The 22,342-nt window shown below is 41.7% G+C and overlaps 1 protein-coding gene across 2 annotated transcripts in view; it reads left to right on the forward strand.

Annotated features, from left to right (window-relative positions):
- The window catches only part of LOC126335122 (uncharacterized), a 272,304-nt gene that overhangs the window by 19,855 nt on the left and 230,107 nt on the right, over positions 1–22,342 (forward strand). For both annotated transcript variants that reach the window (XM_049998077.1, XM_049998078.1), the window contains exons 2-3: positions 13,856–13,920; positions 17,793–17,975. In XM_049998077.1, coding sequence (XP_049854034.1) covers positions 13,856–13,920; positions 17,793–17,975 — 248 coding nt within the window. The remainder of the gene's footprint in view (positions 1–13,855; positions 13,921–17,792; positions 17,976–22,342) is intronic.

Below are 22,342 nucleotides of genomic sequence, written 5' to 3' on the forward strand. Positions count from 1 at the left end.
CTGCGTATTTCAACGGATTCTTTAATAATGGAGTCCCAAAAAGTTGTTGCTGTGGCCAAAATCGAAGTTTTGTCGTACTCCATTGAATGTCCATTAGAAATACAATGTTCCGCAATTGCAGATTTACTGGGTTGCAGTAGACGGGTGCAACGTTGATGTTCTGTACAACGCTCTTCCACAGTACGTGTTGTCTGTGCTATATAGGCCATACCACATTGACACGGTATTTTATAAATTCCCGCCTTCCGCAGCAACAGATCATCCTTCACCGAACCCAGCAAATCTGAAATCTTAGAAGGCGGACGAAAAACAACTTTCACATGAAAAGTATTTAGAATCCTTGCTATTTTAAAAGAGATATTACCAACGAAGGGAAAAAACGCTAGAGACTTGGCTGGCGCACTCTCTTCTTTATCCACTTCCCGGTTCCTGGCTCTAGTTGCGAAGGCCCTGTTAATTTGCCGGGTCGAGTAACCATTGTCCCTGAACACCGTTCTTAAATGTGCAAGTTCCTTAGGCAAATTTTCTGCATCCGACACCGTGTGTGCCCTGTGCACAAGGGTTTTAAGTACACTCATGGTTTGGGATGGGTGACGGCAACTGGAAGAATGCAGGTACAAATCAGTGTGAGTCGGCTTACGGTAAACAGAGTGTCCCAACGAGCCGTCACTCTTCCGTTTAACCAGAACATCCAGGAATGGAAGGACACCATCTTTCTCTAGTGAGACCTCTAGCTGAGACCATTTGTGGGCAACATGTTAGTTTTAGTTCAGTGGCACATGCTCCATATGTTGCTCTACACAAATTTTTTTAGTTTCTAAATGTTTTGCGCTGTGGAAGCTTTTGACATATATGGCAACTCCTCCTCTCATCATATTATCTCTACTTACATGTGCAGCTAATTTGTACCCATTGATGCTAACCTTTTGCATATCAGTGACAATGTGATGCTCAGACAGGCATAGTACATCTATTACATTCTCAGTTTCTATATCTTCTAAACAAAGCAGAAGCTCATCAATTTTATTCTTCAATCCCCCAATATTTTGATGAAATATACTAACATTTTTCATTTTACTTTTGTGAGTATCTTGAACTTTTTAACATCTTTAGTACTTGCCTGGCTGAGTTTCCCACTGGACACTGATCTTACACTAAAAAAGAGTTGTGTGTGTGTGTGTTTTTTATTGATGAAGGCTGTGATGAGTGTCTTTTAATTGTGCCTGTCAGCAACTTGACTTGTCTTCTTTACAGTAAGTAGCAATCTGTTGTCTTTTCCTGTGTTGGTACAACTACTACTCTCTCTCTCTCTCTCTCTCTCTCTGCTATCTCATTTGTTCCTTCCCACTGCTGCTGTATCTTCTCACTGTCACTGTCTCTCTGTTTCTTGTTGTCACTAGCATAGACTCTGTCTCTCAGTATCACTGGCTCTTATCCTCTTCCATTTCTTTCTCCTTGTGTTTATTCCCCTCCCACTGTCACTGCCACCTTTACTCTTTTCTGTTCTGTCACTGGCAGCTATGTTTCACTATCACTGTGTCCCTCTCTTTCTCTCACACTGCCATTGTCTCCTTCACTCTTTCTATACCACAACCATTGTCTACGATTTTCCAGTATTTATTGCTTTTTCATCTCTTTCCCACTGCCACTGTCTTCTCCTCTCTCAACATAAAAAAATGCGAATATGTCTGCATGCCAAAATTTTTGGGAAAGTTGTTTAAGGTGCTGGTACCCCACTTTTCATTCACAGTGTTTCAGTTAGAAAGGAGTGCATTTGTCCTTTCTGTGCTCCTGTAGAAGCATTTTCCCACCGGATCCCTACTTGTCCCTGGTATAGCAAGACATGTCATTCATATCAGAAGAACTTAATCAGTCGGTAAAATTTTGATAATTTGCTTTTGTGAAACTGAAATAACACAAAGATAATTTTTCACCTTACACTGGATTTTGTGTGTACAGGAATGTTGCATGTGCTTCAGTGCTACAACATGCAGTTCCCAGAAATCTTCTGATAACGGGAGACACTTTATAGTGTATTTTTGTGTGCTATGTCACTTTATAAACAAGTACTTTTTCTCCTGACACCAGGCTTTACAAGCATATTTCACGTTTACCATGTACACAAGTGGGGTAACTTTTTAAGCTCTGTGTCTTGCAAACAGATAAAGATGTCAAGAACATTTTCAAGGTTGCTCAATGTAGGGATGCTAGGAATATATCATAAAAATACACTCATTTGCTGTGCCTTGGAATCTACAGCTCAATTTCTATACTAGCACTCAAAATCATTGTTTTAGGGATGTTTATTGAGTAATAAATAAAGATTTTTGAAAACGGGAAGATGGCACATGTAAATAAATGTCTAGAGAATGTTGATGTGATCTTCAGTCCAGAGACTGGTTTGATGCAGCCCTCTATGCCACTCTATCCTGCACAAGCTGCTTCACCTCCAAGTAACTGCTGTAACCTACATCCTTCTGAATCTGCTTCATATGTTCATCTCTTAGTCTTCCTCTACAATTTTTACCCTCCATGCTGCCCTGCAATACTAAACTGGTGAACCCCCTGATGCCTCAGAACATGTTCTACCAACTGATCCCTTCTTCTAGTCAAGTTGTGCCACAGATTCCTCTTCTCCCCAATTCTATTCAATATCACCTCATTAGGTACGTGACCTATGCATCTAATCTTCAGCATTCTACTGTAACACCACATTTCAAATGCTTCTATTCTACTAGGCAGCTTCCTCTTTCATTCCTTACCCCAATTCCATATTCACCTACAACTTTTCCTTCTTTTCCTTTTCCTACTATCGAATTCCATTCCCCCACGACTATTAAATTTTCATCTCCCTTCACTATCTGAATAATTTCCTTTATTTCATCATACGTTTCTCCTATCTCTTCGTTGTCTGTGGAGCTAATTGGCATATAAACTTGTACTGCTGTCATAGGTGTGGGCTCTGTGTTTATCTTGGCTACAATAATGTGTTCACTATGCTGTTCATAATAGTGTACCCATACACCTATTTTTTTTATTCGTTACTAAACCTACTCCTGCACTGCCCCTATTTGATTTTGTATTAATATCCCTGTATCCACCTGTCCAGAAGTCTTGTTCCTCCTGCCACCTAACTACACTAATTCCCACAATATCTAACTATAACCTATCCACTTCCCTTTTTAAATTTTGTTACCTACCTACTTGATTAAGGGTTCTGACATTCCATGCTCTGATCTGTAGAACGCCAGTTTTCTTTCTCATGATAATGACATCTTCCTGAGTAGTCCCCGCCTGGAGATCCGGATGGGGGACTATTTTACCTCTGGAATATTTTACCCAAGAGGACATCATCATCATTTAACGACACTAAAGCTGCATGCCCTCGGGAAAAATTGCGGCAGTAGTTCCCCCTTGCTTTCTGCCGTTCGCAGTACCAGCACAGCAAGGCCATTTTGGTTAATGTTACAAGGCCAGATCAGTCAATAATCCAGATTGTTCCCCTGCAACTAGCGAAAAGGGTGCTGCCCCTCTTCAGGAACCACATGTTTGTCTGGCCTCTCAACAGATACCCCTCCATTATGGTTGCACCTATGGTACAGCTATCTGTATCGCTGAGGCACACAAACCCCCCCACCAGTGGCAAGGTCCATGTTTCCTGGGGGAAGGGTCTAGAGAATATAACATTAAAATTTGTGCAGTTTGCTGCAGTTATTTGTTATTTTGATTTCGCCTCACATCGTATTTTTACTTGTGTTTTTTATGAGTACATATAATGTAAGGTAACTTTGAACCTCTGTATTTCGGAAATGGGTATAGACATCAGTAAAATTTGGAAGGTTGTTCGAGTTTGAGCTCTTAGGAATGGATTATAAAAATTGCAGCTACTTGCTGCACATAGCTGTGGCTTGGTTTTGGTGCAAAAAATGGTAAAAATCACTTATTTAAAGGATTTTCTAAGGAACTGCCTGTGAGCTAATAACTTTGATCCTTTGTATCTCAGAAACATAGACCACACCAAATACAAAAAGAAGCAACTGATTTGCTCTATTTGCTTGAACAGGAAGAAATGTATAATATTCATACTTTGACCTTGTCCTTTAGGATAGTGACGAACCTTCAGTTGTGCTTATAAATGGTTCCTAGTCTAGAGGCTATCCAAAACACTTGACCCTACCTTTCTATAACCAATAGAACCCAAGGTATGAGCTTTCTAAGAATCTCATTTTTATGTGCAGCATTTTGAAACATGTAAGGTAGCACATGGTGTAGCATGCATACTGGTATTATCAATAGCATTTGATAAATTTCTGGAACAAATAAATGTAAAAAATACTTGTATTTTCAGTAATAATTATGTGTCACTCCATAATTTCATATTCCAAAATGATTTTTTTTAAACCCAGTAGGTTTTTTTACAACAAGTATCCACACTAATGCAGATACAGATTGTATTTCAGGCTTACAATATTCAGGGTGATTATAATTAAAGTTAAACTTCCAAAACCCTGTAGACATAACATCACTGGTCAGAATGACGTCAAATTACAATGGAACATTATTGGAGAAGGGGGAAAACGTATGGCAGAAGAAAAGAAAATAGTATGAAAATAGATCAATAGATGGCACTGTATGTGTCAGAATACATAAATGAAAACACCTGTCACCGCACGACCCATTGAAGTTGGTATAAACATGCTGGGTACACAGCTTTTCCCCCTTTCGCATCTATGAGCTTTGCCGTGACTGTCTCAATGCAGGATCACACTCTGCTTGTAAAACTGTATTACAAGAATGATGACTATGCACACATCACACTGCAGAAGCTGCAGACAGTGGTGTGTTTGAAAAAAAGGCGTTGGTCCAATGACTACTGTTGGTCTGGAGAAAATGATTCGGAAATTTAAAAGGACGGGTTCTATTGGTGAGCAACCTGGTATGTGTGGAGGAAACAAATTGATTTGACTTCAGTGGGAGTAGTGGCCACAGAAGTGCAGGAGGAGATGAGTGGTGATGTGCAAACATGTAGTGCAAGGAGAATTGCCTGAACATTGGACATACCAGTGAGCACGGTGTGTAAAATCCTATGAAACATCCTTCTTTGCTATCCATTCAAAATTACCCATGTGCACAAGTAGCTTCCCACTGACCTGCCAGCAAAGGAGACCTTTGCTTTAGAATTCCTTGCTTGCATAGAAGTGGACAGTGATTGGCCATGGAAGATGTTTTGGACAGATGAAGCCCACTTCCATCTGACATGATATGTCAATACATAGAACTGTCAAATATGGGCAACGGAAAATCCACTCCCAAATCAACCAGTACCACTTCATCCTGAAAAAGTCACTGTGTAGTCCGGGTTTACGGCATCATTTATCATAGGGCCATATTTTTTCAAAGAGACAGGTGCTTCCAGTCCTATTACCTGTACTGTCGCTGGTTAGCACTTTGAGTGTCTTTTGTGCAACCATGTCATTCTAATGTAGATGTATGAATGGGATCATTTTTATGCAAGACATTACGGATGTGCTGGAATAATCAGCTACCATTTCCTTACAGCCTGGCCATCCCGATCACCTGATCTTAATTTGCATGTCTTTTGCCCGTGGGACTATCTGAAAGATGCTATATTCAGTGTTCCGATTGCAAACATAGTTGCATTGTGCAACACTTTATGAATGTGACCCCAGAAACACTTGATCAGTTGTGGAGCATTCTTTTTCTCTATATGTCGACTTGTTGCAGAAAATGGTGGACAGTGTATTGAATATGTTTTGTGCCAGTCACATGGAAATTGATAATCCATTTTGATATTGATTGATGCTTTTTATGCAGTTTTTGGGCTCAGGACAATTAAAACCCAATTTTTCTCATCCAATATGATATGACCTTGCTGCTGTGGATGGTCTTACGTAACTCACAGTATCACACCCGTACATCCATGCACACTGAGTAGTATAGATTATTTAACGTCAAACATGCATGTTAGGCATTGTTGTATTATTCATTTGTCATTTGTAGTCAACCACTATTACATTATGATGTTCACTGCACCATCTATTGATATATTTTGTAACTATTTATTTTCCTTCTGCCATACATTTTCCCCTTTCTCTGATAATATTCCATTGCATAGTGACATCATTTTGACTAGTCATTTCTAGAGCGGTTTGAAAGTTCAACTTTAATTATAATCAACCTCTATTTTCTAGGGTATATGATTTCTTTAATCTTAGTTGCATGATAGAAAGCTGACTTGAAATCACTTTTTTGCCATGACTTGTTGTGCTTTGTGGCAAAGATAGAAAAAGTTTATTGCTGTTATACGTTTAGTGGACTCATATTTATGTTTCACAGTTAAACTGCAAATACAATAATTCATTACTAATGCATCCTGAAAGCCCTGTCAAGATGTTATACTTCGACTGAAAATTGTTTGTTTAAAATGAAATTGACCCTTTACTGTGTTCTCTTATCCTCCCACCTCTGTCTGTCCATCTCCTCCTTCCCAATTTTTCTCTCTCTCCATTTCTTCCTGTCCCCTCTCTCTGACCATCTCCTCCTCCTCCTCTTCCTTTTTCACCTGCCCACTACTTTTACATCTTCCACCTGCGTCCTGCATCACCTCCTCTTTTACCCTCTCTCTGCCCATCTCTTCTTGCCCGTGTGTGTGTGTGCACACGTGCGTGTCTGTGCGCACATACATGCGCGCGGGCGGGGGGAATGAATTTATGCACATGTGTCTACTTGGCAAGCTACAACTAACAGCAACTAGCTGCAAGGCGTGCAAGTGTAAATGCAACTTAACTCCTTCCCTGCAGCTTTCTTTGCAAATGCAGTTGACACATATGGTGGACACATCATCTTTTATCCCGTCTGTTTGTAATCTTCCTCCTCATGCCTCTCTGTCCACCTCATACTACCACCCCTATCTGCCACCTCCTCTTGCCCACTCTCTCTGTCACGCCATCTCTCCTCCATCTCCTTATTCATCTTCCATGCCCCCTGTTGCTGACCATATCTTCCTCCCCCTCACTCTGTCCAGAACTACCTACCCATCTCACTGTCTACCTCCTCCTCCCCTTTCCTCCTCCTTCCCCTCTCTCCATTTAGTGCTGCTGCTCCTCTGTCAGTCTGCTCCTCCCTCTCTCCCTATCCATCTCCACCTGCCTCGTCTCTCTTTCCATCTCCTCCTGGCCTCTCTCCCTGTCTGCCTCTTCTTGCCACATCCTCTCTCCCTATCCACCTCCTCCCTGCCCTCTCTCTGCCCCTTCTTCCTTACCCCCTCTCCTTCTCCTCCTGCCCCCCCCCCTCTCTGGCCCTACTCCTGTCCCCTCCCTCTGTTCATCTCCTCCAACTGATCCTCTCTCTGTCCATCTCCTCCTGCTGCCTCTCTCTCTGTCAATCTGCTCCTTCACCCTCTCTCTGTCCAACCCATCCTGCCCTATTCTTTCCCTATCTATCACCTCCTGCCCTATCCATCCCTTCCCCTATCTTTCTCAGTCTTCTCCCAACCATGCTCATCAACACACACAGGGCCTGTATGACAGTTCAATTAAGCAGGCCTATACTACTCCCACAACATGCCTGTCATGCAGAACAGCCTAAACGCCAGGGGTTTGATTACCATTTTTGCCCCTGACATGTAAATTGCCCTGCAAATCAGACTGACAGGGCAGACTGATACTAATCCACTACAAAATGCCGATCGGGCAGGGCAGCCTTCAAATTTTGGGTGAAAAAAAAAACAAACACATTTTTGCCCTATCTGCATTCCTATTGGAGCTAGGAGGTTATAAACGCCACAGTGCTGATAAGAAGCGTGGCAAATTTTGTTGAAATTGATACAGTGGTTTGGGAGAAGATCCTGGACATTCGTACATCAGTCTGCTTTATATTTGTACTAGCCTTTACCCTGCAGCTTCACTCATGTAAGTGTTCGACATATAACTTGCACACATATTGTCCTCCCCAATCCACCTCTTTCTTTCCATATCTCTGTCCATCTGATCCTCCCACATCTGTACATCTCCTTCTGTCTACTCTCCCTGTCTCTCCAGCTCTTCTTCTCCCTCCCTTTCTATTTCTACCATCCCTTCTCCCTTACCAGATCTTTCTCCACCCTCCCTCTATCCAGGTCCTGCTCCACCTGTCTCTGATTTCCTCCGGCCTCCTCTCCCTACACACCTCCTCTCCTCTCCTACTACTGTCTTATCTCACTGTCACCCTATTCCTTTCTCTCTCTCCCTCTCCCCCCCCCCCTCTCTCTCTCTCTCTCTCTGTACATTTCATCCCCCCAACCTCTCTCTGTCCATAACCTCCTCTCTGCCTTCTCTTCCTATTGATCCCCTTTTCCCCCTCTCTCTGTTAATTCCCTTCTCCATCCATTTCAACCTTCCTCCAGCAGTGCCCATCTGACACATATTCCCTGCAAAACAGATTGATAATGCAGGCCTATACTACTCCCACAACACACCTTTTAAAAAGGGAGCCTACATGACAGAGGCTTGAAAACTGATTTTTCCCCCTGACATATAAGATGCCATGTGAAGCAGGTTGATAAAGGTGGCCTGACCAGTGCTACTCCAACCTAACACTCCTGTCATGGGAGGTAGCCTGTACATTGGAGGCTGTAAAACTGTTCTTGCCCCTGACGTGTAAACTGTCCTGCAAAGCACATCGACAAGGCGAGCTGATACTTTACCCATAACACACCTATCGTGTGGGACAACCTACATTTACTGCTCAGTATGGACAGGCATAGTTGAGTGAGGATTGGGGAGAAGGGTAGTGAAGGAAGGGGAAGATAAGATGAATAGAGAATGGGGAGGAAGTGACAAACAGAGAGAGGGGATAGAGGGGATGGACAAAGAGAAAGAGGGAGGATGAGATGGGCAGAGAGAGTGAGGGAGAATGAGATGGACGGAGAGGGGGGCAGTCTTCAGATTGAGGGCTGGAAAACTGTTTCTTGCACCTGTTACATAGGCTGCCCTGCAGAGCCAATTGATAAGGCAAGTTGATACCATTCGTGTACAGCATGTCTGTTGTACTGGGCATCTTACATGGGAGGGACTGGAAAAATACGTTTTTGCGAGTATCTCTGCTCTTATTGGAGCTAGGAAGTTACAAACCCCACAGTCGCGATGCTTGCAAAGTTTGCTGCTTGTGTGCCAGAAATGGTTGAAATTGATCCAGGGGTTTGGAATTATATCCTGGCTATTTAGATACACTCTGCTCTTATATACAATAGCTGAATACTCTTGGGTATGTATTTACTTCCTCCTTCCACCTGCCACCTCGGACACTCTCCATCGTCCATCTCACACCCTCTCTCTACCACGTGCATCCTGAAACCGTATTCCTTTCCCACCTGCTGACTATTTCTCTTCATCTTCCACATGCCTCCTACACATCCCTTGTCTCTGTCTGTCTCCTCCTCTCCCCCTCTCTGCTCATCCCCACTTCCCCCTCTCTCAGTCAATCTCTCTCTGTTGTTCTCTTCCTGTCACTATGTCTCTAGTCATCTTCTCCTCCCATCCTTCACTCTGTCCATCTCTTCCCCACCACTCTGTTTATCTATTCCTACTCCCTTTCTATATTCACTCCTTCCATTCTCTTTCAGTGCCCTTCACCCCTCTCTGTCTGTCTCTTACCGCCCCCCCTCCCCCCTGTGTTCAAGTCCTCCTCACCTCCTCTCTATCCACCTCTTCCTCCATCCTCTCTGTCCACCTCTCTTCCTCTCTCTTTCTGTCCATCAGTTCCTCATCCCCATCTCTCTCTGTTCATCTCCTCCTTCCTCATTTTCCCATCCCCTCATCTCCCTCTGTGTCATCTACTCCTCCCCCTTTCTGCTCATTTCCTCCTCCTCCTCCTCCTCCTCCTCCTCCTCCTCTCCCCCTCCCCACTCTCATTGTGTGCCTCCTCCTACCCACATCTTCCTATCAGTCTACTCATGTCACCTCTTTCTGTTCATCTCCTCATTCCTACCTTTCCAGTTATTATTCTCCTGCTCCACTCTCTCTTTGGCTCTCTCCTCTTTCCCCCATTTGTTCCCTGTCTGTCCTCTCGTGACCATCTCACTCTCTGTCCATCCCCTCCTGCACCCCCTCTCGCTTTCCATTCCCTCCTGCCCCCTCTCTATGTGTGTTCTTTCCTCTACGTATCTCCTCCTCTACCCATGTTAAGCTTCCGCCAGCAATGCCTTTCGTCAAATGTAGCCCTTGCAAAGCAAGTCAATAAAGCAGGCTGATACCACTTTCACTACATACCTTTGTACAGGGCAGCCCACACGCCAGGGCCTTGAAAACGGTGTTTTGCCCCTTGACATATAGACTGCCATGCAAAGTGGGTCACTATATAAGGCTGACTACTCCAATGCAACATGCCTGTTATGCAGTGCTTCTTCTGTGTTGGGGCCTGGTAAACTGTTTCTTGCCCCTGTAGTGTAGGCCACTCTGCAAAGCAGGTTGGTAGGGTAGACCGATACTATTCCCACAGAACACATGTCATGCAGGGCAGCCTATGTGACAGGGGCTGAATAAAACAGGTATGTCTGGTCTCATATTGTGTCCACTACTGCACCTCTGTTAACTGATGTGGTACCCATTTTGAACACTTGTTGTATACCTTCAAGTCCTGCCATAAAATGTGTATCATTGTTGCTCTCGACATGCCCATCCTTGCCATTAGTTTCTGCACAGTCCAGCGTCAGCCCTGTGTTCAACAATGTTCAATAACATCTTATGTCAGGTCAGTACGGGCAGACATGGGAAGGTCACTTTGTGGCGAGTCTATCGTCATTGCACATTCGTCTAAGAAAGCCAGCATCAAACATGCAACTGTTCGACAGAGCAATTCCCTATCACCCACAGCTGTTTGTAGTTCTGGATGACGATGAGTAGCACATCTGTCAATGAGAAAGGCAATTTCCAAGTATGCTCGCTGTTCTACTTTGCTTACACCCATAGTTTAGCCCAGTCAAGCACAAACTGAATGTTTCAGGTGCTGCTACCGAGCCATCCCTGCACATGGTTGCAATCTGCTTATTGATTTCAGCACTGTTTGCCACAGGCTTTTGAATGTATTTGCTGTGGTTATGGTGATACCACATGTTTGCACAATATGCCACAGTTGTCAAGATTTATGGGATTATCCGTATATATAACCTTTTTCCCACAAGTTCACATGCCTAAGTGTTCAACACATACTCGTATTTTTCACATGTGTGCTACTTCTCCATTCTTGGTCAATCTCCTCCTGCTTCCCCATTCTGCCACCTGTTCCTCTACCTCTCTCTGACCAGCTCTTCCTTCCCCCATCTCTCTGTCGATACCATTTTCCCCCACTGTTCATCTCCTTCTCTCCCTCTCTCTGACCAATCTACTCCTCACCCTACCGCATGCCCATTCTCATCCCCTGCCTCTCTGCTTGTCTCCTCTTTCCCACTTCTGTGCCTATCTCTTTCTCTCCACATATCTGTCCATCGCCTCCTCCCCACTCTCTCTCTGCCCACCTTCTTGTCTCTTCCCTCTCTGTCAATCTACTCCTCCTCCTCCTCCTCCTCCTCCTCCTCCTCCTCCTCCTCCATCTCTCTCCAGCTACTCCTCTTCCCCTGTCTCTGTCCACCTCATCCTCCCCCATCTCTCTCTATCCACCTCCTCCTCTTCCTCTTCACCTCACTGTATTTATTTCCTCCTTCCCCTTTCTCCCCTTTAAATTCCTCTTTCCCTCTCCCTATCCATCTCCTCCCCCCCCCCCCCCCCTCTGTCCCCTGTCCTGTCCCTCTCTCTGTCCCTCCCCATTAATTTATAATATCTTTAAGGTTATGGCAAAAAATGAAACTTAATTATTTTTGCTGCTGTATTATTGTGCTTAGGAAGCTGAGAGTTGGCAGATAAGGTGTTTAAATAATGGACAATGTAGTGAAGTGAGCAAGCTCTGACCTGGTGACTAAAAACCATAAATGTATATAAAGACAATGGGTTTGATATATCTTCTCCTTCTCTCTCTCTTTTTTGCCATAATGGCTGAGCATTATTGGGGAGGGGGGACTGTAACGTCATCTCCTTGTGGTCCACATTCTGTGCTGTTAGTGTCAGTCTTGCTGGTGCGCCATTTTTCGGGTAAAGAGTAATTTGACAAATGACACTTCCACTGAAAGTCTGAGGCATATACGAGACAACTGAGAGTGACCACAGGATTCATCTGCAAATTGTGGTAGAGATGTTTCATGTATTGTATGATAGACTTTACAATACTATGCATGTATGCCTGCACATTGTTAAAAACATTACCTGCTGAGCACTGAAGATCCCTACAAATAAGAACAAGGCAAGGAGAATATTGGCATGCTTTGTTGTCACAACTGTCTTTGCATTTTAGATGGGATAGTGATTGGTTACAAATACAGGATAAACCACTAATACACCTATAGGGCTTCTGGAGTGTCAAAGTATTTCTCTTCATTTATTTTGCATAATAAAGTCGCACAGGAGATCTGTGACCATTATACGAATAGAGCATGCTCTTATCACCACATTATGGCCACTAATAACAGTCCCCTTGTGAAAACTTTTTCATTAAAATGTTTCAGGTACAGCTGATTATCAGAATATCTGCCAAAATATTGCATTTGTCATGAAAGGGCAACTGATAGATGATCTATTTAGAGCAAACATACAGTACTCAGATTAACTGACAAACATGTGTGCATACCAGAGAAAAGAACTCAATACAAAGTACCATTTCAAGTGATGCCTGTTGTAATATTGGTGCTAAACTGACTGTGCACCACTGCTGCAAGAACTAGCTATCATAACCTGCCACCAAGTGACATGGTTGTAGTGGCGTTGGCACCCTGCATTAATAGTTGACAGACAATTATTAACAAAATCAGTATTATGAACAAGTGTATAAACATAAAATGGCAATAAACCTTAAAGTTATGAATCATTGTTAGACGTGTGCAAACAAAAGTATTTAATTAATACATGTGTTATGAGCATGGTATTATGGGAAGAGGAGGGAGGGAGTACAAGGGGACTTGGGATGGCCACAAAACAATCGTGTCGCATGCTAATGAGAGCCAGCTACCTACAGCAGTGGCAAACTTGTGACTAAAGTGTAGAGGAGGGATTCACTGTAAGTCTGTTTGGTATAGCTCAACCACATGTAAATGAAATTCCTTTAATGTCAGGATAGGAAGGGGTTACAGGCAAATGTCGACCAGGATGGGGAGGGAGGGTGGGAGGGGGGGGGGGGGCAGCATAAGGCATGGGAAGAAATATGTTTATTGACGTACAATGCTACTGCACTATGTCACACGAGAAGTAATGAAGAACAGCAATGGTGGTTAATAGGTCTCAGGAGAGAGCTTGTGTTCCAGATTAGATAAACACAGGGAAATTATATACATTAATAAATATCATAAAACCAATGCTAAGATTTTAAACCTGTGACTAGAGTGAGATCCTCTGTAAGTTTATTAGGTATTGCAGCACCTTATACAAGATGTAAGAGAAATTTCTTTAATTTCAGGATTCTCAGGATAGCAAGGAGAATGGGGAAGTGTGCACCAGACTGTATTTAGGTACACATTGCATCCTCATCACATGTTTTGCACTGATGTGGGGAGTACAAATATCCTGTTAAATCATTCACAAATTAGATTTAAACTTTTTTTCATTTTCATTCCATGCAATAAATAAATATACTGTCTAAGTGATGAAATTGAATATGCTGTCTTCTGTTTAGTTCATGTTAAAGCTTTTGTGGGTTGGCCACATGCAAATGTGTGCATTTATGCATGTGAATGTATCTAATTTTGAGCATTAAAGTACTGTTTGCAACTTTTCAGGTTGTGAAGTGTGTGGGGATGCTCATCCTACAAAGTCTTGCCCATTACTTGCTGAAGCAAAACATGTAAGTGTATTTCATTTGTTTACTTTTAGATTTAATTCAGTTACATACGCTTTCATGGTGGTAGATATTAGTTCATTGGTAGAACACTAGGGAAATGCAATCAGTCTGCAAAGGAGATTGCTCACAAAACACTCATATGACCCACCCTAGAATATTGCTGAAGTCTGTGAGAGCCATACTAAATAGGAGTAACTGGGGATACTGAATGTATATGAAGATGGGCAGCACATTTGGTCACCAGTTTGTTTGATGCATGGGAGAGTGTCATGGAGATTCAGAATAAACTGAACTGGCAAATGCTTGAAGATAGATTCAAGCTATCCTGTGGAAGCCTAGTTACAAATTTTCAGAGTGATGAATTTAGGAATGTACTGCAACTCACTAGGTATTTCTCCCATGGGGATCACAAGTACCAAATCAGAGTAATTATAGTGCACACATAGGCCTTTAAACAGTCATTCTTCCCATGCTCCAGATGTGACTGGAAAGGCTGCTGTGCACTATATAATACACTCCTGGAAATAGAAATAAGAACACCGTGAATTCATTGTCCCAGGAAGGGGAAACTTTATTGACACATTCCTGGGGTCAGATACATCACATGATCACACTGACAGAACCACAGGCACATACACACAGGCAACAGAGCATGCACAATGTCGGCACTAGTACAGTGTATATACACCTTTCGCAGCAATGCAGGCTGCTATTCTCCCATGGAGACGATCGTAGAGATGCTGGATGTAGTCATGTGGAACGGCTTGCCATGCCATTTCCACCTGGCGCCTCAGTTGGACCAGCGTTCGTGCTGGACGTGCAGACCGCGTGAGACGACGCTTCATCCCGTCCCAAACATGCTCAATGGGGGACAGATCCGGAGATCTTGCTGGCCAGGGTAGTTGATTTACACCTTCTAGAGCACGTTGGGTGGCACGGGATACATGCGGACGTGCATTGTCCTGTTGGAACAGCAAGTTCCCTTGCCGGTCTAGGAATGGTAGAACGATGGGTTCGATGACGGTTTGGATGTACCGTGCACTATTCAGTGTCCCCTCGACGATCAGCAGAGGTGTATGGCCAGTGTAGGAGATCGTTCCCCACACCATGATGCCGGGTGTTGGCCCTGTGTGCCTCGGTCGTATGCAGTCCTGATTGTGGCTCTCACCTGCACGGCGCCAAACACGCATACGATCATCATTGTGCACCAAGGCAGAAGCGACTCTCATTGCTGAAGACGACATGTCTCCATTCGTCCCCCCATTCACGCCTGTCGCGACACCACTGGAGGTGGGCTGCACGATGTTGGGGCGTGAGCGGAAGACGGCCTAACGGTGTGCGGGACCGTAGCCCAGCTTCATGGAGACAGTTGCGAATGGTCCTCGCCGATACCCCAGGAGCAACAGTGTCCCAAATTTGTTGGGAAGTGGCGGTGCGGTCCCCTACGGCACTGCGTAGGATCCTACAGTCTTGGCGTGCATCCGTGCGTCGCTGCGGTCCGGTCCCAGGTCGACGGGCACGTGCACCTTCCGCCGACCACTGGCGACAACATCGATGTACTGTGGAGACCTCACGCCCCACGCGTTGAGCAATTCGGCGATACGTCCACCCAGCCTCCCGCATGCCCACTATACGCCCTCGCTCAAGTCCGTCAACTGCACATACGGTTCACGTCCACGCTGTCGCGGCATGCTACCAGTGTTAAAGACTGCGATGGAGTTCCGTATGCCACGCCAAACTGGCTGACACTGACGGCGGCGGTGCACAAATGCTGCGCAGCTAGCGCCATTCGACGGCCAACACCGCGGTTCCTGGTGTGTCCGCTGTGCCGTGCGTGTGATCATTGCTTGTACAGCCCTCTTGCAGTGTCCGGAGCAAGTATGGTGGGTCTGACACACCGGTGTCAATGTGTTCTTTTTTCCATTTCCAGGAGTGTAGTTTGCAGAATATGTATGTAGATGTGACGATAATAAAATAGACTATTTGAGGGAAAGAAGCTAATGTGAAGCAACAACACAGATTCATTACTGAAAAATCAATAATTATATATTATTTTATAATTTTTTGTCCTGTTTCTTAAAGATCAAATTTAAAAGTAAATTTGCAGGATAACATTACATGAGAGAGAAAAGAAACACATGAACTCATGAAAAGTTGAGTTAGAGACAAACTGTTCTGTTGGTGAGAGAACATTCCTGTGTGCCAGATGACATACTTGGCATGCCACATGCCTGTGATTATGTCTGACCTTCCACTGATTGTCAGCATGACAGTCAAGTGCATAATAGGCAAGTCGTGCAGTATCAGTAATTTTTGTTGTGATCAAGTCGTGGATGCCCAATGTATGGAACACTCCATCTGTGGGGACATGCAGGCAATGGGCTTTTATCAGCATGTCATGGGTGTAGTAAAAGTCCGTCGATTCAGAGAAAACCACCACTGTCAGAGTCAAGAGTACTGGCCAACAATTTGGTGATGACAGTGGTTCTCATCAACCATTGCAGATTTTAACAACAGATAGATGTCAGACAGTGCAACAAATTACTTGCCAATCCAGTTATTGATAACAACATCTGTGTAGGACTCCCATTCAGAAGAACCTCTTCACTGTTATTCTCGGTTCAATCCCTTCTCCAGCCATTCTGATTTAGGTTTTCCGTGATTTTTCTAAATTGTTCCAGGCACATGCCGGGATGATTCCTTTGAAAGGGCACAGTCAATTTCCTTCCCAATCCTTCCCTAACCCGAGCTTGCACTCCGTCTCTAATGACTTCATTGTCGACGGGACATTAAACACTAACAACCACCACCACTACTGTTAGTTACAGAAACCACAGCCTCTCATGGGTGACTCTGCTACCTCCGCATGTCATAAGGCACAAAGACTAGCACAGGCACAGAATCACCATCATTGTATGCTCAAAGTTTTGAAACATGTAGCAGAATTATTGGGTTGTGGAAAATGGCAAGATGTTGGTACATATCAAGAAGCTTGCGAGTTGAACCTATGTGACATTATGTTGCATATTTCACTTTATCGAACATATTTAAAAATACTTAGTGTCGTTGACAATATCATGAAAAAGATAGAATGCTAGGCACCACATAAATGAGGCACTGAGTTGCAGACAAGCACAATAAGAAGACTGTTAAACACTAACCCTTTTGGACAAAAAGACTTCTGTAATAGAACACACAAATACATTCATGTAGACACAACTCACATACACTTGGCTACCGTCTCCAGCTGCTGGGGCCAGATTCAGTTATGAAATTAGTACATTTGCATTTATTGACAAGGTTGGGCCAGAGACAGTATCCGTGTGTGTGTGTGTGTGTGTGTGTGTGTGTGAGAGAGAGAGAGAGAGAGAGAGAGAGAGAGAGAGAGAGAGAGAGAGAGAGAGTTGTGCTTTTTGCGTTCCATTGTTTGTTATAGCAGTGTCTCATAAACTTGTAGGTAACATAGAGCTTTTATATTGGATCTGGGATATCAGAAACACTTTGAAAATAAATTTGCTGTGCTATCATTTGCTAGTCAGTTAACAAGAGATTGACAAAATTTGGGCACTATATGTTGAAAGCAAATGCTAACCTGAAATTAAGACAGTATTCAGATGAACTTTAGACTAGTCTTTTACTTTGATGCTGTATCACTTTCATTATTTCAAAATTTTTTATTGGTGTTTACTGATGTCTGTCAACAAGTGAACTGAATTTTATCATTGTCTAGAGATAGAGATAGAGGGAGAGAGAGAGAGAGAGAGAGAGAGAGAGAGAGAGAGAGAGAGAGAGCAAATTTAAAAGTTATTCCAGGAAGCTGAATATTGTGCTTAGCCCTTTTCAAGTGCAATGTTTAATTTATGTTCTGCAAACAGGTTCAAGATGCAAAGATTCCCTCTAGAGCCAGGTTAACCTTGCCTCCAAATCTTGCAGTTCTCAATGTAGCTGATGGGACATCAGTAATTGCAAAGGCAGATTTTGGTTGTGGTGCTATGTTTGGCCCATTACAAGCTCTGCATTCTGCAGCATTGCCCGAGGGTGTGAAGTTCCCACTGAAGGTGAGTTTTATGGAAGAGGTTTTGTTGTTTACGTAAAATTACAAGTATGTTGAATGACTGGCCTGGACTTTCCATCTCGAGGTGAAATTCCAAGTGCTGCCAATAGACACCTTTACAAGTAGTGCAAGCAGGCTGCACTGAGCCTCTTGGTTAGTTTATGTATGTGTTGACTTCATTTTAGCTTCTTGCCCAGTTGCACCCAGTTTACAGGTTTTTACTTTTAGTATATAATTATTAATGTCTGGTAGTAAACATTCTGACAAAGAAATGAAGCACAGTAATAAAATTTAATCTTGTTCAGTTATGGTTGTCCAACCACAGTGACAATGCTGACATGCACTTATTTATTTATTTGATCCAAGAATACTTTTTTAGTAAATTGTTTGTATATATTGTATGGGACAAGGGTAAGCATAATTAACTTACGATAACAGGAGTCATTGTGACTAAATAGTCAACACAACCAAAAAGTGCATAATAATGTGAACTGACATATTACTATTTACTTTTACTACATAAGACAGCAGTGCTTATTAACCCTTGAGCGGGCGCGCCGTTTTTCATAACAAGAGTGGGCGCTCAGCGCACTTTGAAGCGCACTTTGTATACATGTATAGAATAACTTCATCTATGTTGCCAAGGTGAGTCATGTATGATCAAAATCACAGTTTAATCTTAGTTTATTTAAACAACAAAATAAAATAAACTTACATAATATGAGCTACACCACTGTTTTATTAAACAATAATGAAATAAATTTTCAGTATAACACCCTGTTGTGAAGGACAGGTGTTACAGAGACAGTAATGACCCACTCAAAGCATTAAGCAGCGCTGTGGCATTAGATCCCATCCAGCTTCTTATTTGATCACTATTTATCTCATAGACAACTGCCTCAGTGTGGCATTAGGCTGGTAGCTCATAACCAGGGTCCTTTTTTTGCATGGATCGTAAATTTTTCCTGCCTAGCTTGCTTCGTATTGTATATTACTGCTGCTTGCTTGGACGTATGACAACACAAACTATCATTGTTTTACCTGAAGCAATAATGAAGGAAAAGGTACTGGTCTGCAGTTGTGAAACAAAAATGGAATCGTGCAAAATAATTTTTTGTTGGCACACTTTGTACACAGGTGTGCCTGCTCGAGGGTTAAATGTGATTAAAAAAAAAAAAAAAAAAATAAAAAATAAAAAAAAAAAAAGAAAAAATTATAGTATGAAGTGACATAGTATACAGTTAACAGTATTTGGCAAATGAGGTTTACTTATCATGATGTTCCACAAATTCAAAGACAGAGTAGAAGCATTGGTAATGTAATAACTGTTTCAGCCTAATCTTTAATATATTTAATGTTGATATGCATTTCAAGTAAAAAGACATATAACCATAACTCTAGTGTGGGATACTCCTGTTTTGCATAAGTTTGTGCTCAGTTGTTTGCATGACGGTTAAGTGTCTGCCTAGTTTTGTATGCATGTAAATCATAGTTATGTCTGAAAATGTTTTTTCAAGACACTTTCTTTTGTAAAAATTGTATATACAAATAAGGCAGAGGCAGTATTTTCAGACTTCTGAAAGGGCATTTAGCTTTGTTTATCACTCTGACAATTTTTTTCTGTATTTTAAATGTCTTTCTTAAATTGTGAAATTTCCCCAAAAAATTATGCAGTTTATCAATGGTGACTGTATACTACCGTGTTACAGCTTGTATTTTGAGTGAGAATGCTAACAGCATACATATTCAGTTTTTTATTTGTATTGTTAAGCTTCATTTCTCACTTTGAATCTTCCTGTAGATGTATGCCTTAAAATTCTGCATAACTCACATTTGAGACATTTTTCCTTTGCTAGTGGAAACAAGATCTGCAGGATAGAGGTTTTGCATGGAGTGAAATTTAACTGCCACAGTTCGTTAAGAACTTATGATGTTCTTGTTTCTCGTGAACCACCGTGCTATCCCTCTGCAGGTCCGGGGGTTATAATAGGCCCAAGGTATTCCTGCCTGTCATAAGCAGCTTCCAAAAGGAGTCTCCCACTTTTTGGCCTAAACAGTTATGGTCCCCTTTTAGGATTTGACACACATCTTTCCAAATTATCTGAAGTGCGAGCCATTTAGGGAAGGACACCTTATGTGCTGTACCATATACCCAGTGTGCAGTTAGACCTTGTAATCTTACCCTCCCACGCATCACCATTAAATTTTTGAGTCTCTTCAAAAGCTTTGAAAGCTTCGAGTGGCGTAAGATATATATAAAAGAAACTATTTTTTGCTTCATTTTCTCGTTGTTGGCTGCAGTATGTCTAGGGGTAGATTCTTGATGCTGAATTTTTTTTAACTTTGAGCCCACGCTATTTGCTAATTGTCCATACAAACTAACTTATGTACATAAAAGCTTAGAAGATTCATTTACAATTGACAGAAAAAATACATACTGGTTTAAAGTTACATAATGTATTGAGAAGTCAATGCCCCTACTTGGGGGGGAAAAAAAAAAAAAAAAAAAAAAAAAAAAAAAAAAAAAAAAAAAAAAAAACGTGCGTATATGCAGAATAACACTGTCTTTAGCAGTCTTGACTAACAATTCACAAATATCAGTCACAACACTAATGTAACTGTACCCTGCTGGACCAGTTAACTTACAAGAGATCATAGGTGCTGGGTAATGTGCTCAAGCATCTGTCAGTAGAGGGATTGACTTCTCAATACATTATGTATATAGCATTGTGGGGAGTGGATCCACCCACGTCTTTCAGTTTCCTCCTTAGAGTTCTCATCACACACATAAACGGATAGGTAACTTCCTGTCTAGCATTCACATCAAATCCTGAAACATTGTTTTGTGTGCTAAATATGCTGTTCAATATCTTTGTCACATCACATGAGATATGCCCTCCCTATTATTCATTTTTCAAAGTCAGTTATATGGAATTTATGTCAGGTGCAATTAAAAAGTGTTCACATATGGAACATTAATAATCAGAGTTAAATGCAATAAAAAAAGGATGGACTAATAAGATGTTACACACAGATATGCTAAGATACTATCCCTAAGTTTTGTAGTACAAATTGTGAACATTGTTGTATTTCAAAATTGCAAAAGGATCTACTAATTTAGTCTAATGGCATATATGTATCAAATTCTAAAGCACAAATCTATTACAGAACATTAGTGTATCACAGATTTTAACTCATTCAATAGATTAGACAGAACTTTAAAAATCAAATCATCTTACATACTAAATTCTAGACAAACAAAACACAGTTATATAGTCTTATGAATCTATAGATAGATTTGAACTTAGTCAATGGACAAGATAGAACTTTAGAAACTACATACTATATTTATGGCAAACAAAACACGATTACATAGTCTTATAAATCTACAAACATAGTGTATATTTTCTTCTAGACTATGGATCATTATGCATTCATGTTCATAGGTCTTGCCCTCTATGCTAAATGTTAACAGTGCTTGACATTTTACATACTTTGCTTTGCTTACCAGTAGTTCCCCTTATCTTTACACCTACAATGGGCATTTACACAAAATTCTTACTATACTGGATTTTGTCTCTAAATTGTTCAGATATACCACAAATTGGGTTGCCTGTATCAATCAAACATTTTCCTTCCTGCTGATCAATCTTAATCCTAATGTAAGGACATCCAAATTCTGAATTGTCATCACTGTTATTAGACAGTTCATGTAAAGGATCATTTTCAGTTTCATCAAATGCTACAGTCACACTGTTTTTGCAGGGTTTTATCAACTTTACTGGTGTTATAGCATTACTTTGGTTACACATATCAGATAAAGATCGAACACACTGAATGGATTCAATAGCACAAGTAACATTACTTATTACAGAAGAGAAACAAAATATATTACTGTCAAAATTACATGTCCTACTTAGTTCTTTTTTCACTTCATTCCACCAATTTGGACACAAATTTTCACTAACCACAGCTAACTTATTCCACAGTGCACATTTATCTACGTTATCATCAGTCTGGTCCCAAAAAACTTCAAAAAGTTTTCACCTTTATTTTCTAGGCTTACAGATAACTCACCTTTACTGCTTGTGTCATTACTCTGTATGACATTGATGAAAAGCTGCTTTAACTGGACTGGTATCCCGTGACTCTCTCCCACATCATCACACTCATCACTTACCGTATCTGTATTCACTAATAACTCTGAAACTTCATTATTCGTAAACTCCACAAATACCTGATAATAATAATAATAATAATAATAATAATAATAATAATAATAATCATCATCATCATCATCATCATAATCATATTCTTCAAAAATTACTTCATCAACAATATCATTAACAACACAAGTCTCATCACCATCAA

The sequence above is a fragment of the Schistocerca gregaria genome, chromosome 2 (genome assembly GCF_023897955.1).
Source record: "Schistocerca gregaria isolate iqSchGreg1 chromosome 2, iqSchGreg1.2, whole genome shotgun sequence".
Taxonomy (NCBI): Eukaryota; Metazoa; Arthropoda; class Insecta; order Orthoptera; family Acrididae; genus Schistocerca; species Schistocerca gregaria.